Source organism: Lissotriton helveticus, chromosome 6 (genome assembly GCF_964261635.1).
Source record: "Lissotriton helveticus chromosome 6, aLisHel1.1, whole genome shotgun sequence".
NCBI lineage: Eukaryota > Metazoa > Chordata > Amphibia > Caudata > Salamandridae > Lissotriton > Lissotriton helveticus.
The window spans coordinates 37,834,199-37,853,125 of NC_136067.1; the positions used below are offsets into that span (position 1 = coordinate 37,834,199).

At 45.9% G+C, this 18,927-nt stretch overlaps 1 protein-coding gene across 1 annotated transcript in view; it reads left to right on the forward strand.

The window, feature by feature from the left end:
* The window catches only part of KIF6 (kinesin family member 6), a 1,617,941-nt gene that overhangs the window by 126,447 nt on the left and 1,472,567 nt on the right, over nt 1-18,927 (forward strand). Inside the window, exon 3 of the mRNA XM_078647330.1 lies at nt 4,387-4,461. Coding sequence (XP_078503456.1) covers nt 4,387-4,461 — 75 coding nt within the window. The remainder of the gene's footprint in view (nt 1-4,386; nt 4,462-18,927) is intronic.

The window sequence follows — 18,927 nt, forward strand, 5'->3', positions numbered from 1 at the left end:
GGAGACCGGGTGGGTATTTTCATCCAAGGTTAGCTCTGAGAACAGACTGTATGGAGACCGGGCGGGTATTTTCATCCAAGGTTAGCTCTGCGAACAGACTGCATGGAGGCCGGGCAGGTATTTCCATCCATGGTTAGCTCTGAGAACAGACTGCATGGAGGCCGGGCGGGTATTTCCATCCATGGTTAGCTCTGAGAACAGACTGTATGGAGGCTGGGCAGGTATTTCCATCCATCGTTAGCTCTGAGAACAGACTGTATGGAGGCCGGGCAGGTATTTCCATCCATGGTTAGCTCTGAGAACAGACTGTATGGCGGCCGGGTGGGTATTTTCATCCAAGGTTAGCTCTGAGAACAGGCTGTATGGAGGTCAGGTAGGTATTTCCATTCATGTTTAGCTCTGAAAACAGGGTATTTTCATCCATGGTTAGCTCTGAGAACACACTGCATGGAGGCCGGGTGGGTATTTTCATCCATGTTTAGCTCTGCGAACAGACTGTATGGAGGCCGGGCGGGTATTTTCATCCATGGTTAGCTCTGAGAACAGACAGCATGGAGGCCAGGCAGGTATTTTCATCCATGGTTAGCTCTGAGAACAGACTGAATGGGAGCCAGGCGGGTATTTTCATCCATGGTTAGCTCGGAGAACAGACTGTATGGAGGCCGGGCGGGTATTTCCTTCCATGGTTAGCTCTGAGAACAGACTGTATGGAGGCCGGGCGGGTCTTTTCATCCATGGTTAGCTCTGAAAACAGGCTGCATGGAGGCCAGGTGGGTATTTTCATCCATGTTTAGCTCTGCGAACAGACTGTATGGAGGCCGTGCGGGTATTTTCATTCATAGTTAGCTCTGAGAACAGACTGAATGGAGGCCGGGTGGGTATTTTCATCCATGGTTAGCGCTGCGAAAAGACTGTATGGGGGGCCAGGCGGGTATTTCCATCCATGGTTAGCTCTGAGAACAGGCTGTATGGAGGCCGGGCGTGAATTTCCATCCATGGTTACCTCAGAGAACAGGGTATGTTCATCCATGGTTAGCTCTGAGAATAGACTGCATGGAGGCCGGGTGGGTATGTTCATCCATGGTTAGCTCTGAAAACAGGCTGTATGGAGGCCGGGTGGGTATTTTCCTTCATGGTTAGCTCCGAGAAAAGGCTGTATGGAGGCTGGGCGGGTATTTTCATCCATGGTTACCTCTGAGAACAGGCTGTATGGAGGCCGGGCAGGTATTTTCATCCATGGTTAGCTCTTTGAATAGACTGCTTGGAGGCCGGCGGAGGTTCCTCTTGGGTACGTGGAAGGAGACTCTCTTGTTGAGGTATTTGGGTCCGATGTTGTGGATGGGTGAGAAGTTTGAAGGTCACTCTCTTCTCGACGGGGTGCCAGTGGAGGTCTCGTAGTTGTTGGGTCATGTGTTTGTGTCGTGGTGTCCCTAGGACAAGTCTTGCTGCGGCGTTCTGGATGGTTTGGAGCTTGTGCAGCAGGGTTCTGTTGATTCCATTGTAGAGGAGGTTGCCGTAGTCGAGTCTGCTAGTTATGAGTGCGTGGGTGACGGTCTTTCTGCATTCGGGGGGTATCCATTTGAAGGTCTTTCGAAGGATGCGGAGGCAGTTGAAGCTGGTGGAGGCGACGGAGTTGATCTGGCGAGTTATGGTGAGGGAGGAGTCAAGGAAAATGCTGAGATTCTTTGCGTGGTCTGTAGTGGTGGATGAACTCCCGAGGGCAGGGGGCCACCAGGTGTTGTCCCAGGCCGAGTTGGAGGGACCTAGGATGAGGACCTCGGTATTCTCTGAGTCGAGCTTCAGGCAGCTGTCTCTCATCCAGCGTGCGAAGTCCTTCATGGAAGCCGAGTCTGGTGTCTTCAGGGTTCTTCATGAGGGAGAGGATGAGCTGGGTGTCGTCGGCGTATGAGACTCTAGTGTTGGAATTTACCCTTCCATTGTTTTTCTTACCCGAATGGCCGATTTCAGAAAGGTCCAGACACAGTGACATACTTCAGGCGAGCTTAGTGAGTGCAGATGGAGTATGGATACTCTACACCGTCTGAACCCTTACTTTGTAGACAAGGGTTTCAAGAAGTGCTTGCGCGGCAAATTGTGCAAATCACAAAAGAAGGTAAAGTGCTGTGATGTTTGTTCAGATTGGTTGTCACACGGGAAAGTGACACTATATTCTCCTCTAGGTCTGACTCACTTTTAAAACACCAGGACCAATAAACGGTACCAGCCCTGAAACAAAAAAGAAGCGATCGCTCCCATTGAGTGGGATCAAGTGTTAAATATATGGCTAGTTCCGCTGATGCTAAAAATCTGTAATAGTTCAAGACTGTACGTTTGGGTAGCTCGTTTTTCACTCTTAACTCAACAGAGAATATGGTATCCAGAACTCCTGGGCCTGAGCATCTGTCCTCCGACCAGGCTGTCCCTCTGGAGGGCCTGGCGTTTGAGCAACAGCAGAGGGCTCTGCACCTTCGACATTCCTCCAGATTTGGTTGATTTCATCATGGCAGCCAGGCATCCCTCTACAAAACCTGTATGCGCCTGTTGTTGCGACAAATTAGTGGCTTCGTGTGGTACTTGGCAGATGGATCCCATTCCAGGCAAAGTTATCTGACATTTTGTTATTTGTTTTCTCTCTAGCCTGGCAAGGCGTTGCTTAAATGGCACCTTTAGGCTTTTTTGCGGTTACCGGATCAGCCCTCATTGTTTAAGTCTTCATGTATATGCGATGTTTGAAAGGTTTGCATGTTTCCTCCATCTCCCTTCGTCATGCCCCAGTGGGACCTTAACGTGGTCCTTGTGTTTCTGGTGTGCACCCCCTTTAAGCCTCTTCATAGCTGCTTCTTGCAGCTTCTCAAGCTCAAGTCAGTGTTCCTCGTCGCCATTACATCGGCACAGCGTGTGAGCAATCCTAAATCCGTCTGTGACAACCCTCCATGTACTACCTTCTTTATGGACACGTTGCATTTGTGGACACCGGAATCTTTCTTGCCTAAAATTGTGATGCCACTCCACACAGGTCAGAACATCACCTTGCTAGCATTCTGTGCCCCACCTCCAAGGAGGAGTGACTCCATAGCTTGGACCTCAAGAGAGCGCCAAGCAATTTACAAAGATCGTACTAAAGAACACCAGGTAGGTGATCAGCTCTTTTTGAGGTTCTCTGGAACACAACAAGGCAAGGCTACGCAGAAGAGAACCATCTCCCGATGGATCAAGCTCTGCATTAACGTCGGCTATCTCTTGGCTATGAAGCAACCTCCGGAAGGGCTGCGTGCTCCATCTACCAGGGTCCAAGCTACTACCACTGCATTAGTATGTAGAGTCCCCGTCCTGGAAATGACCAGGTGGCTGCGTGGGCATCCCTCCATGTGCTCATGAAGCAGTATTGTATGTACAGTCTGGTTCAGTGGGAGGGGCATTTTGCCCGCTCCATCCTGCAGGAGTTTATAGCTTCGGCCCATCCACCAGCCCACCTCCACCTCTGAGGGTGCTGCTTTGGTATCTATTCAAAAGGTGAGGAATCTGCGGCTAGCAGTCTCAATCAGAAGGATACACTGCATGCCTCTGTAAGTCTCTTTCTGGTAGAGCCGCCACCTAGCTGCAGAATACTCACAACCACCCCACCCTCTCCTTGCTGTGATTGGCCTCTGCCCATTAATAAGATCCGAATTCTAGGATTCTGCACACTGGTCAAACCATTTTGCTTTTGGGGTTTTGCGTCTGGGGGCATGGACCCTCTGGAAAGCAACTGTCAGCACGCTTGAGTGGCACCTATATAGGCTCTGAACGTCCTTTCCAGAGCAGAATGGCATCAGTGTAGAGCTGCACAGAGCCATCGACTGGTACCCAGAGGTACAGCTGAAAGGTTTCTGGGGAATATTTAACCCGTTTCCTGCTTCGAACGTTCAGCGCCAGTGCTGAACGTTCGAAGAAACGGGTGCGGCCGCGTCGGCCGTGCGCAGCACCAGGGAGGTAGCTCGCGCGACGTCCAACGGTCGACGGCAGCAGCGAAGGGGTTAAAAGGTGCAGAATATGCAGCTAGACAGAGTTTCTACCAGAAAGAGCATTTCCAAAGATAAGTAACTTATTCTTTGAGCCCCTCCTAATGTTTCTTTCTGCCAAGATTGCAAGAGGTCCTTCAAATGTATTATTTATCTAAAGCTGCTCTGCTATCTTTCTGGGAGAAGTGCCCTCTATCTTGTCACAGCGACACTGCTACACTATTGTATACTGATAGGTGGTCTGTCGTGCACTGCATTGAATAACTGAGATATAACACGGACTATGTCAAGCCCATGCTGTGAAATATACTGACTGATCAACCGAGAAACAATGGTGGTGCACAATGTCACTTTCTCAAGTTTTTTTGTTATTCACATTTTGCAGATTTCAGAAAACCTTTGACCAAGATGCCAAGCAAGAGTCCATTTTTGAGAGTATTGCCAAGCCCGTTGCAGAGAGGTAAATGTAATAACTATGTTTAATAATAATGTATTTAAACCCTTAAACAGTACCTCCTTTAACTATTAGACCTTCTATGGCCTCGGTGCTCAAATTTGTTGGTATCACTTGTCTTCTCAAGCCCTTTCTTCCTTCAGTGCTTTATTATGGTGGGTGGAATAGAAACTTAAGTTGTAACTCTTCTGTTACTATGTGTTTGTGAAGAAAGACCACTGTAAATCCGCTTACCCGGGGATCGTTCGACTAAGAAGGTCAGAAGGTAACAATGATGATGTATGACCACGTTGTCTCTATGTAAATAAAGTCCACACATTGTTAATTAGAATAAAATGCACAAATCATTTGTTTGTTTTAGCATAAAAAGTGCTTTTGAATAGATATTTTCAGAACACATTACAAAGTATTAATTTGTTTTTTATATAATTTTAGGCAGCTCTTTTTATCTAATGTTGCAAAAGATCTCATAATGGCTTCGTACTCCCTCCGACGCCTTTTGAGTCTTTCGGCCAGCCCCACTTTGGAGGCAGGTCGAAAGACCAGAAAGATCCAGACTACCCTGGGCGTAGGACTTCGCTCGCGTAGTTTGCGTCGTTTCCGCAACTACACGCTACGCGAATTGCACGTAGCACAGTGCAAAAACGCGCAGCGTAGCGGGCATTTTTTTGCTTGCTCGCGGTCCTCAACGTCAAGTTATCGACCGCGAGCGAGCAAAATGACATCCCGGCGAGACTTTTTCCTCATTCGCGATCAGCAACATCAAGTTGCCGATCGCGAGCATGGAAAATAAACTTCCCGGCGAGATTATCAACGCCGGGAGATCAGGTTTCTCATTGCAAGTGGTCGCGTATGCTCGCGACCGCTCGCAATGAGAAAGTACCAGTCCGCGTTGAGAAAACTGCAGCTCGAGTAAAAATCTACTTGAGCGCCAGAAAACGACCGCTTGCACTGTGCAAGATGCCCTTTGCAATGATTGCACAGTGCGGATAAGCATCCGGCACTGTGCAATCAGTGTGAACAGCATTTTCCCTACCGCACTACGCAGCTCGTGTAGCTACGCAAAGCTTGCGAAGTGCACTTTGCGTAGCTACGTATAGCGATACTACGCAAATTACGCCCAGGGTTAGTCCAGACATGACACTCCGAGGTGGAGGTGAGGGGGGCGAGACAGAACTGGAAACGAAACTGAGTGAGGATGCTAGTTAGAGGGGTGTAGGCTGCATCAGGCCATTAGGGTAATTGGGCAGGGGTCCATATTGGAAAAAGGATACTTCAACAAAAAGAATAACACATGGAACCAAGACAAAATGACTGAAGCTTAGCTGCGAGTAGAAGGCCAAAAGGGACATGTGAGTCATGAGTGTTTAAGGACAACAAGATGGTTTTGCAGAGAACAGGGAAAAAAGGGATGGCTTGAAGGACCATCCCTTTGTTCCAAATAGGGGGTGGGGGTTACACTAAATAAAAAACCCATAAATAAATGATTACCAGATGATCGTATTTCACCAAAAGAATGAAAACAAAGCTCTTTATTTAAATGTTTGGTACCACACAGATTTGTGACGGGAGCACCTATGTCGCACACCTGAAGTTTGAAGGTTGTTCTTGACGAGCCCTGTCCCATTCCCTCATCTAAGAGGGTCCATTGCTGAACAGTTGGTTTATCAACTGGTGGTCTCTCTTCACGGTGGCTGTACTGTGCTCTCCGGTGCTTGGCAGGTGCAGTCCCAACAGCAAGATGTGAAGTCTTTGAACAGACTTGTTTTAGTTTTTACCGTGAACAGAGCCAGACTAGTGAGATTACAGAGGTTAGGACACTGTAGATTCCAGAGTTGACATCACTCGATGCTTCTTGCGGTTGAACCTGGCTTGTGAAATCGAGTTTTCTTAGCACGCTCTCGGGTTCTGGCTTGTTGTGTAGGGTGTCATGGATTCCTCTAGGTATTTGGGGCTTAGACCCTCTTGTGCTTTCACGTTGGTTCACAGAACATTGATTTTGAGCATTGAGTGAACAGTGACGTTCTGAGTTCCTCAAGGATTGTCTCGAAGCCTATTGGCGGACTTGGTGTAAAGTTGTGGGTTCACTTATTTTCACAAAAATAACCTTCTCTCCGTCATCCGCACAGGGCCTCAACGCAGAGACCCTGAACTCCTGCTTGGGCGCAGTTGATGAGCATTCATCCAAGCTCAATGGAGATAAAACCAAGGTAATGGTGCTGGGGAAGGATCCATCCCTTTGGGTACCACAACTCTGGCCTGAAAGTCTGGGCTCTCCCCCATCTGCAGTGCCTACGGTGAAGAACCTGGGATTTGTGCAGGATGACAATTAGCTCTAAAACTCCAGGCAACAAAGGTGGCAGCTGCATCCTTCACCGTCCTGAAATGGCTGCGGAAAATCATGTGGCAGCTTCCATTCTCCTCCCAAAGGACGGTGGAACAGCTATAAATAATATCAAGACTGAACTACGGCAATAACAAATCCTGTGCGCACGTAGAATAGTCAATAGAAAATAACGTCTATCAATGGTTCATCTTGAAGCAAAGCACTAAGAAAGACAAGGTCAACAAACATTAGTTGATTTTCCTGTATTTATGTACTCTGGATTTTCCTTCAAGAGGAAAATGCCATGAAGAAACCAGCCAACACGTGTTTCGTCAATCGGGAGTTAGCCCATGACTCTTCAGGGCTGAAAAATATTCTGAGAAAACGGTATTGTGGAACCGGTGTTAATTCCAACCCAGTTCGGGAAATATAGCGTGAAAAAGGCCAGTGGTGGATAAAAATAAATAAATACACAAAGCTCCCATAAATCTGGGGCGATCGACGGGCGGGTACAGCCGTCTAGCGAGGAAAGAATTGCCGGTGTGTCGGCAAACTCAACCTCAACCTCTACCTGTCATATACTGTACTCCTGGATGCCCCCATCATGTTTATAGGATTGCCGATCTTTGTTGGCTCGGGTGTTGCCTCTTTGGGCAGCAGGTTCACAAAACACAACAAGATCTGATGCCAATGGGATGTGCGCTGGACTTTATCTTTTGCGACGGGTTCTTACGTGACCATGACCTGTTCTTGGCAGAAACCGCGACAGACACCCCCTTTTTAGGGGCTCCGTCCTTAAGGAGCTCTTCATTGTGTGTTTTGATGTTGGACACAGCTGCTCTTGTTTTACAGAATGCTTTGCACACACAAGCCGCCTGAGCGTCGCCCAGAGATCTTTAAGTTAATATCAACAAAACGCAGATCTTGCCTGTTGGCAAGTCACCATTTGGTCACGGTCACTTGGATAACAAATGCATCATCAATTTATACCTCTTGTTATCTTCCATGGATGCTGTTATTTGAGTCAAAGAAACTCTCTAAGCCTCATGTACCTTGTTGAGGCGCCACTTGTGTTTTGGCAGATTCTGTGCGGACCCACTGACAGGAGCTTATAGAGGTAACACCAGGCCAACATTAATTAACTTCTCTGTTATCCTTCTCCAAAAACGCCATAAATTGTCTTGATGGTCCTATGTGAAGAAGGTTACTCTTCACAGGAATCCTCTCCCGCCCCTGAAGCCGCCAGGCTGCAGACTGGGCGGACTCATGGCGGGCCCTCGCCCTAAAGATGTCATTACCTCGATACTTGTCCATCTCCCAGGCTTTGCCTAATACCCTCCCTGTGTGGCTGAGCACTCTTGCTCTCTGAGGATGCTGAGGACCCTCTACTACTAATTGTTTCAAGTGAAGGCTGAGTGACGCTGTCGAGCAGACATCGCTATTTGCTGACCTGACCAGCTTGCAAGCAAAGGCCGAATGCTCTGCATTGTGGAATTTCTCATCACGCTTCAGGCCCTCTTGCACTTTCTAATCAAGCTTCAGGTCCTCTTTTTAAGATTCATTTGAGAAATCCATCTGGCACACAACTGGACTGTGTAATCTAAACCGATCGATCACCCCATTTCACTTACCAGACTTTCCCTAGTTAAAATCTAGTCCAACATATAACTGTAAAAGACTCGGGATAACTTTTGTTGTTGTTAAATGATTGTTAAATCTGGGAGGTATGAAGCATTATGAGTATAAAAGAGGATGTTGGCGGATGTCCCCTTTACGATGGTTCGGCCCTAAATAGTATCTCAAGGCCTTCGCCGGCGTTCAGTGTGTGAATTCTCTCTGGCGACGCTTATGAGATACTATTAAATACAAGCATGATGCTAGGATTGGTTTAAAAAACACACTTTGCACACGCTTGATTGCGAGACAGCCCTGATGCACCCCAGGGAAGTCGCGATAAAGTCTCGGCTTCGGCTCATACAATTTAAAATCCTCCATAGGGTCTATTACGATAGACACCAATTGCACCGGATGGGGCGGGCCAGTGATCCTAACTGTGGGTGTTGTGGAAAAGTAAATTTTGCCATGTCATATGTGCCTACGTGTTCCCCATCTTATGTTATATGTGCATGATCGATATGCATGTATTCCCCTCTGATTGATTAAAGACGCAATTACAGTTGTGTCCATCTCTAGTATGCCAGTTTCCAGTTTTCGTAAATATAACGAATATCAGGCCTATGTAAAGCTACGTTGCCACGTTTTACAGTGTGCACGTTAATTCATTGAATTGTCCCCGTTTCTAGGCCTCAAAAGGGCCCGGACTCAGATTCAGCTCCTGTTTCCTGAACTCTCCGAGGAGCGATACAGCCCCCACCTGTATCCCTGACCCTTCACTTACTTTCATGCCTCGCAGTGCCCGGCTAGGCCTGGCTCTGCCTCCCAGTCTGCCAAGAGTATGTTATGTTTCTAGTTATCAGTCCAGCCCTCCTTCTCTGCATTCCTAAGCTACTGAATCGCATCAATAGTTTCCGTCATGGTCTAGCCTTTATGTCTCCATGTAAGAGAAATACTGTATTCATATTCATAGAATATTCCTCGCACATGCAATACATTTAGAATAATGCATGCACCAGTCTTAGTGTCTGTTAGCCTTTACCCTGATAACTTTTGGATTCTATCAACATGTACTATAAACACCAGATACTAGATATGCCTAGGTACATGTCGCTCTGACCCTCCAGACTTTCGTCTCCTCTTCTAGTGCAGAAGTCATAGCCCCCAGTTCTCCCTGGTAACACGTCATTGCCAGTTTACGCGCACCACTAGGTTAGAGGTCCCAGCTGCTCAGGTAGCCCCCTCCATGTTTCCGCCCCATTCATGACACTTCTGTTACGTTTGCATCACATGTCTATGTATACGCCCTGTACACACCTCTTGTTACACCCACTTTATGCCTTATCTTTCGCGACTGCTACGAACTCCGCCTACTGCTACGCCTACTGTATTGAATGCAATGTAATTGTTTTAGTATATATATGTTGTGCACTGTTATTAAAGCTATCCTTTTTCCAGACCCTGCCCCCGGCATCTGCCATCCTATTCCCGTGCAGGTGGTCCTGTTCCTGTCCCTTATGCTTTATTAAACCTGCAAAACTCAAGATACCTCGAATCCTGACTCTTATTTATTGAGCTACCTGTTTATTGATTATTCCGAAAAAATAGAACCGGTATTTAATTATTTATTTACCACATAATGGCGCCCGAATAGGGACTTGCCCTTTCCCCACGCGCCGGAGAAGCCACGCAGGCCCCCTGATCCTCTGCAGCCGTGACGGAACCATCCTGCGCAGCGGCAGATATTTCTGCTTCAAGTATCCCTCAGGTCCACGGAGGAGACGGAGGTTGCGGTCCAGCATCCAGACGAGGCGGTGGAGGAACGCGGCGAGTCCCGACCAGAGCCCAAGCCGAGAGTTCAAGGTCCGAGGTATCCGGAGGCCCACCTGTAACTGAAGTCCGAAGTTCGTCGTCCGTCGTCGTAGCAGTCCAGTCCAGTCCGAGGCCTTCCGTTCTTGCTGCCCGGTGAGTACCGTTGCTGGGGTAGTATCTAGACAGGGTCAATTAATTTGTCTCTGGTCCGTGGGTTTGGGTACGCAAATCCAACACGAAGTGTCCACCTAGGTGGATGCGGGTCCTGACGTGTCTCTTTATGAGACCGGTATGTTTCGTACTGTTTCAGCAGTGCATCTAAGTAATTCTAGTAAGTTCTGTTCTCGAGAAATTCATGTGTTTCTGTTCTCAGTATTCCAGGTAATATTCTGTCCGAACTGTTATTTTAGATGTTATTTCAATGTGTATTCAATGTCGTGGTATGAGTGATTTGTTTCTTCAAGTTATTTTTGTGTTTATCGTGTATTGTATTGTGTTCAGATTCAGCCTAAAGTATGCCTCTGTTCTCTAAGTTACGTCAGTTAAAAACTAGAAAAGGGCTGCTCGAGGAAGCAGTCCCTGTCCCGCCTAGGGACAGTCCAGGACATTTTATGTATCATAAGCATGGCTTGAGTGCCATAATATATCTAGATTTATGGTCTGATTATACCAGACATCTCGAAGAAAAATATAGATGGCCTGTATCAGGCACATGGGATGCCGAGTGCATCATGCGAGTAGAAGAAGTATTATGGAAAAAGAAAGCCAGACAGTCACAGAAAGATGCCATCGAGTTATGGAGCAAGGAATCTCATAAAAGAACCGAAAAAGAAATCAGAAAAGCAGAATTAAGTAGAGAATCCTCAGAAAGAGCCCAAGAAAGGGAATTAATCGAAGTAGGTGAACGAGTTAAAGCCGAACAGTCAGACAGACAGAGGAATGCCCTTATTAAGGGTATGTACCCTCTTCTTGCCGAGGGCTTGCCAAAAGCAACCCCGGAAGCACCATGTAATTTTCCGCCGACATTGGTTCCGATTAAGCTACGTCACAAACCGACCGCAGCTGATATTTTTCTCTCGTCCTATTTGGACGACACAGTCCCAGAATATGCAAATCCTGTTCCGCCAGCTCCTGTAAATAATGTAATTCCTGTTCCTCCAGCCACCGGGGCACCTGTTACAGCACCTGTTACGGTACCCCCGGTCCAGCCTACAGTACAAGTACCCGCTACATCAGTCACTCTCCCAGCCCGTACAGTACACACCGACGATTCCAGTCTAGGAGCCGCGGGGGGAGGTTCTCCTCGTACCCCGCCTCAACACAAACGTCTAACGTTACTCGAGTTACATGAACGAGCGTTACAGCGCTCGCCCAAATTTCAGTCAGTTGCAGATATCAAGCGAGCCCTTACAGAATGCCGTTATGATCCAGTCCCAGGCGATGATGATATGGTCTTGTATTCATTGCGGGTAAGAAGGGTGACCGAGTATTTGGACACCCTGCCGAATATGAAAAGTTATCTAGACAGAATATATCATTTCATCCGTACAGGAAGAGATCCAGAAAGTATTGGCGACACCATGGTCCAAAGAAAAGTCGAAATTCAGCTCATGATTTTAAAGTTTCTAATTAACTGTTTAATAAGAGAACAAGATTATCCAGGAAAAGATCCAGAAGAAATGAAAATTCTGACAAAGTGGAGTGATCATATAGCCGAGGGAAGACACAAGACACAGAACAGTATAGAGAGTATGTACAAGAAAATCCGTAAAGTAATAATAAAGTTACACGAGAAACGAGAAGCAACACAAGCAACCGAGAAAGAAAATGACTCTTCTACTGAAGAGGTAGACGACGAGAATCCTTCCAGAATAGCGTATGTAGGTAGAACTAGACTTTCCGACCGACATTCACGTCTAGACTACAAGAAAACTGTTCCTTCTCCAGTACCAGAACAGTGTTCCCTCGAACAAGTATTCCAAGCTACCGATAAAATCCTGAAATCACGAATAGGTTATAGTGAACTTAGTACTATGCATGAACAAGAACTAGCCCGATCAGCAGTCCGATGGACTACTGATTCTACCACTTTTCCAGACGAAATAGTGGCACAAATGTTTCTGAAACTATCCCCAGCCGAGCAGCGACTGGTGGGTATGTATATGATCCAGCACCTCATCACTCTGTATGAGGGTCAACATTCCGATCCAGGTCCGTTACATGATGTATTAAACGAGTTACTACAGTATAGATGGAAAGGTCTAGGTACCGATCTAATTAGTGTCATTCTAGAACAGCGCCACAAATACCGAACGTTTCTGAATCCGCATTTTGTTCATGTCTCACCTCCAGACAGTAAACCATTCTATATAGACAGACAACATCCGTTACGAGAAGTCCACCCAGTTAGAGGAACGGGTGGCGATCTAGAACGAGTATTTGTTTACACCCCGATTACAGAGATGAAGAAGTTAATTCCCTGTCATGACAAAGATCCAGCAGGGTTCCACCGTGAATTAAAAGACATGCTCCGTATGGGAGAATACACGTATCCAGATATCATTAAAATGTTAAAGGTCCTGTTGCCTGCGGGCATATATGAAAAACTCAAGGAAAAAGAATGGGAGGTGGGAGAGAAAAAGATAGATTGGACAGCTCTAGAAGCTGAAGATAACGCACGTGTACCAGGTACCGGTCTTGGAGATAAATGTAAAGAATTACCTGAGTTATTGATACAAGTTTTGCCAAGATTACTAGCCACGAAAAAGGAAGACTGGGATGCCATCTCAGCCTGTAAACAGAAACCAGACGAAGATACTAGTGATTTTTATTCTAGATTCGAGAAATGTTTTATTATTAATAGTGGTCTGAAGACAAGTAGCGAGTCATACCCTCATCTTTTTGTTACTAAACTAGTCGAGAATTCAAGCCCACAAGTCAAAAATCGAGTTTTGAAAGTCGAAAGTACCTGGCAAGCTAATACTCCGTCACAAATGCTTCAAATGCTCCAGTATCACCAGAATAGAATCAGAGAAGAGCAAGAACACGAAAGGAAACGTATGAAAGATACGAAAATGAAAGTATTAGTTGCACAATCTGTTCCCCAAGACAGTCAGAAGAGGGGTCCGAATCAAGCCAGTCATACTGCAGTTCCCGTTAAAGGGACCTGCAATTATTGTAAACAGCCAGGTCATTTTATAAACGAGTGTGCAGTTCTGAAACACAACATAGCTACTGGTAAGACTAAAGAAAGACCACGTCCGCCTAGACAAGAACAAGTTACACAGACTTCTCAGTCACCACAGAATGCACAACAGACAGTTACAGTACCGCAGCCTATAGCTGCAACACAGCATGTTACACAACAGATGTACCAGTACGCACAGTCCGAGTATCCAGAGTACCAGCAGTATTCATGAAACAGCCTAGAGAGGGAGGTAGGCTTGCCTCTCATCGAGATACCTGTAGATCAAGAGGGTCCCTATGTTCACAGTCAAGTATTAGGGAAAGACAGAAAGTTTCTGATTGATACAGGGGCAAGTAGGACTACTATCAGTCATGACGAGGTTCCAGGGGCTCCGCTCTCAGGCTCAAGAAATGTTTCCCTTGGATTTTCAGGAAAGCCAATTGTTAACGAGATTTCGAAACCAGTTCCTCTAGAAGTAGGTCCATTGTCCCGAACTACTGATTTGTTACTTACAAAGTCATGTCCAGAAAATTTGTTAGGCATCAAGACATTAAAAGAATTAGGTGCAGTAATTTGTTGCTCCCCAGAGGGAGTTCGTTTGTTTTTAAGGGACTATAAAGGTCATTATGTATTACGTGATTTTGATCCAAGATTACTGAATGTCCCCCAGCATCTATGGGCACAAGGTCCAACTGATGTTGGTTGTATGCAAATCACACCCCATCGTGTGACTCTGAAACAAGGTGTTGTCCTGCCACGAATCAGACAGTACAAATTGCCACCTGAGGCTGTAGCAGCCTTATCCAAAATTATTGACGAGCTCATTGTTCAAGGAGTGGTTGTAGAAACTGACTCCAATGTATGTAATTCTCCTATCATTCCAGTCATGAAACGTACTGATCCAAATGCACCTCCAGTATATCGATTAGTGATTGACCTTCGAGAACTTAATAAATGTATCATTCCCCAGTACCCAGTAGTTCCAGATATTTCTTCCCTATTGACAGCCATTGATTCTGAAGCTACGTTCTTCACAGTTATAGACCTCAAGAACGCATTTTTCAGTGTCCCCATTCATCCAGACAGCCAGTACCTTTTCGGATCCTGTTTAAATGGAAGGAGCTATAAATTCACACGAGCTCCTCAAGGTTTCACAGAAAGTCCTAGTATTTACAGTCAAGCACTTAAGAGACAACTAGACAATATTCACATGCCAACTGACACTGCCCTGCTCCAGTATGTCGATGATCTACTGATCACAGCCCGTTCTGAACGTGACTGCGAGTGTGCGTCACTTACAGTTCTGTATTTCCTAGCCGAGATGGGGCACAAGGTGTCCCCTTCGAAGCTCCAGTTCTGTGTCCAGCAAGTGGTCTACTTAGGACACTTACTGTCCAAGAGGGGTAGGCAGTTGACACCTGACCTTATCCAGTTAATAGCGAGTCTTCCTCAGCCCAAGACCCAGAAGGAGGTACGAGCTTTTATCGGCCTCACTTCCTACTGCAGACAATGGATTCCTCAGTATGCATATCTAGCCAAGCCACTGATACAGTTAACGACACAGGAGGCAGCCGTATCGACTGTCCTCTCTTGGACATCCGAACATACACTTGCTTTTAATGAATTAAAGAAAGCTTTATGCCAAGCTCCTGTTCTAGCTACACCGAACTACAGTAAGCCTTTTACACTTTTTGTCACAGAACGTGAAGGTACAGCATTATCTGTTCTCACACAAGATCAAGCAGGACAATACAAGCCTTGTGCTTATTTTTCGAGCACATTAGATCCAGTAGCCCAGGCTCTGCCTGCGTGCCTCAAGTCAGTTGCAGCCACAGCTCTAGCTATCAGACAAAGTGATTCCATAGTGTTAGGACACTCCCTGACAGTACAAGTTCCACACTCCGTGGAAGTTCTTTTAAACCGAACACAGACCCAGCACTTGACTATTGCACGTTTAACAGGTTATGAACTGACACTGTTCCAGCCACACATAGAAATCAGACGCTGCAACATTCTGAATCCTGCTACATTGTTACCGTCAGTTACTTCAAATCCTGCCACACATGACTGTGTGGAAGTCATTAATACTATGACAAAGCCAAGACAAGATTTGACAGATATTGCATTACCAGATCCCGACCTGACACTTTATGTGGATGGTTCATGTATGAGAACAAGTACAGGAGAACTAGTAGCCGCGTATGCAGTGACTACTGAAACTGAAGTTATAGAAACACACCGTATTGACATCCTGTCTGCTCAAGCAGCAGAGCTAGTCGCTCTGACCCAAGCCTGCATACGTGCTAAGAACCTGAAAGTAAACATATATACAGATTCACGTTATGCATTCGGAGTTGTACACGACTTTGGAGTACTCTGGCAGGAGAGAGGTTTCATGACTTCTCATGGAACCAAGATTCAGCATGGTCTCCTCATTCAAGCTCTGTTAGATGCAATACATTTACCGACAGCTATCGCTATCATGAAGTGCAAGGCACATACGAAAGTTACTGACATCATTTCCCAAGGTAACGATCTAGCAGATCGAACAGCCAAGCTTACAGCTCAGACACCAGACATTCCAGTTAACAAGACACAGACATCCACTCCAGAACAGACTACCTGTATGACAGTTAAGGACCCTACACAAGATGTCATAGACATACAGTTACATGCTACTCCTGAAGAAATCAAGAAATGGTCCGAACAAGGAGGGGTCCAGACAGATCAGGGATGGGTGACGAAGGGAAAGGCCACATGGTTTCTCCCCGACTCAATGGTTCAAGTCATTATTAATACCGCACATAGTACTGCACATTTAGGAGAAAAAGCTATGTTAGACAGTATTCAGAACCTTTGGTTCAACAAGCATTTACGAGCTGCAGCCAAGCAGAAAGTCCGTACCTGTATGATATGTTGCCAGTTCAATCCAGGTAAAAGTGTCCCGGTGGAACAAGGTGGATTCCAACCTCCTGACCACCCTTTTGAAGTCCTCCAGATGGATTATATTCAGATGGAGCGATGCCGAGGTTTCAAGTATGTCCTTGTAGTTGTATGCGCTTTGTCCAGGTGGACCGCAGCATATCCAGTTCCAGATTACACAGCAGCGACCACTGCCAAGCAGTTGGTTCGTGAATTTTTTCCCCGTTATGGACTCCCTAGGGTCGTGTATTCTGATAACGGCCAGCCATTCTCATCCGAGTTAATGAAACATGTTTCCCTTCTGTTAGGGTACCAGTGGAAGTTCCATTGTGTGCGCCATCCTGAAGCAGCCGGTCTCGTAGAGAGACATAATCAAACCCTGAAAATCCGTATTGCTAAGACATGTAAAGAGAAAGGTGTAGACTGGCTAGTTGCCCTGCCAGTTGCTTTATTCTACATGAGAATGGTCGCACATTCCAGATCAGGTCTGTCCCCTTATGAGGTCGTATTCGGCCGCCCCCCAAACATGTGGGGTACACCTAGACCCCGCAGTATTACAGATGTTTCCAGCAATATGTTGACAGATTACCTAGCTTCCTTGATGTCTGCCCTACACTCACTGGTTGCCGCTGCATTTCCAGACAATACTGAAGTGAAACCGCATGAGGTCATTCCAGGCGGCCTCGTATTGGTCAGGAACTTTGATCGTTCAAGTCCGCTGGAGCCCCGCTGGAGGGAGCCACGCCTAGTCTTACTTACCACAAGGACCGCGGCCAAGTTGGAGGGCCGCAAAGGCTGGGTACATATGTCCCATATCAAGAAATTCCATGGATTGCGTATAAAAACATTTGCCAAGAACATTTCAAAGGACTACCTTTTTCCGAAAGACTGCCTAAAAATTGACACTGAACTCAAGCCTCCCCTGTTAGAGGAAACTCCGCAGCAGGAGTATAAAAAGAAACTCAGGTCTAGTAAAATAAGTCAGCCAGTTTAATTGTCTAAGTCCCCCTCGGGTGAAACGGTTAGACAGGTTTCTGACATGTATGAGATAGACCCCCATAGTGAGAGAGTTAGTCAAAACTCTATCAAATGTATCATTGTTCTAAGTTTTCTTCTATTTTTGAGTTTAATGGTTACCTGCACAAGTTATGCATTACATTTATGTTTTCCAATTTCTCATGTAAATATGTTTTCTAATGCTACAGTAAAGCACACATTTAGTGATCTGCCTCCTCACGAGCTATCCTATCGTCTTGCTATGCGAAATAATACATTTATCAGAATGTTACACTATTCACACCAGACCAGCAATGCCACTAATTGTTGGGTGTGTGGTCGACTCCCCCCTTTCCAGACACCGAAGGGAGTTCTGCCACTCTTTCCTTATCCGTTTTCACATAATGGTTCATGTGGAGCATGGTCCACGTTAACGTCATCCTCAACTGATATGTCCCTTCTGAATAGTACATGTTTCCCAGACAAGCAAGGTCTCACCCATAGAACAGGGTTAGATCTAGAAAATGAAGTATATGATTTAGGTAATTATTCCTCGAATGTTATGGTCCTGAATGTTCAATCCGATACTACTCCAGACTTACCTGCTATTTCAGTACTACCAGTCAAAGGCGAATTATGTGTCAGAAAGAATGGTTCCGCACATGTAGGACATAGTGATTGTACTACTACTGTCAAGTATAGTGACAGTGGGAAATCTATTTTCAAAGCATCACGTCATTCTTATTTTGTTTGTGGTCAGACCGCATATGTTCGTCTGCCCCTCGATTGGGATGGAACATGTTACATTGCCTTCCTACTGCCACCAGTTTTTCTAGCCCCATCTGATTATCATAGAAACACACATCTAGTACACATCAGACATAGAAGGGAGATTGAGTCCCCAATTGTCGATCAAACTGAAACTACTCTAGAACAGTATCAAGATTTTAATAAAGGTTTCTTCTTTTTTATAGGCCCTGTCCAGAATAGTAAGTTAATACGTAGGTTAACCAGAACCCTTGAAGCAGTAGTGAATGAGACTACTTCTGCTCTAGGTAATTTAACCGAAGAGCAATCTGCTATGAGATTTGTCGTGCTCCAAAATCGTCTCGTTCTTGACGTCATACTGGCCGATAGAGGAGGAGCATGTAGAGTCATCGGATCTAGTTGCTGCATTTTCATTCCTAATAACGCGCCGTCTGTTTATTCAGCTATAACCAGACTTCATAAAATTGCCCATCAGTTACACCAGAATCCAGGCACCTGGACATGGTCCGGTTGGCTCTGGAGTATCATATCTGCCTGGGGATGGAAAGTATTGTCATTTCTAGGTATTGCAGTAATGATCCTATTCAGTTGCTGCCTCTGTATACAATGTGGCCCTGCGATTTGCGGCATTTGTGCTACCTCTTGTATTCCTAGTCCTAAGTCCCGTTCCAAGACAATTCGAGACGAACAAATGATACTGTATGTAATGATAGATGGTATCATGAATATTGATGTTTCCTGATGGAAACGTAGGGCACAAGGAGGGAATGTGGAAAAGTAAATTTTGCCATGTCATATGTGCCTACGTGTTCCCCATCTTATGTTATATGTGCATGATCGATATGCA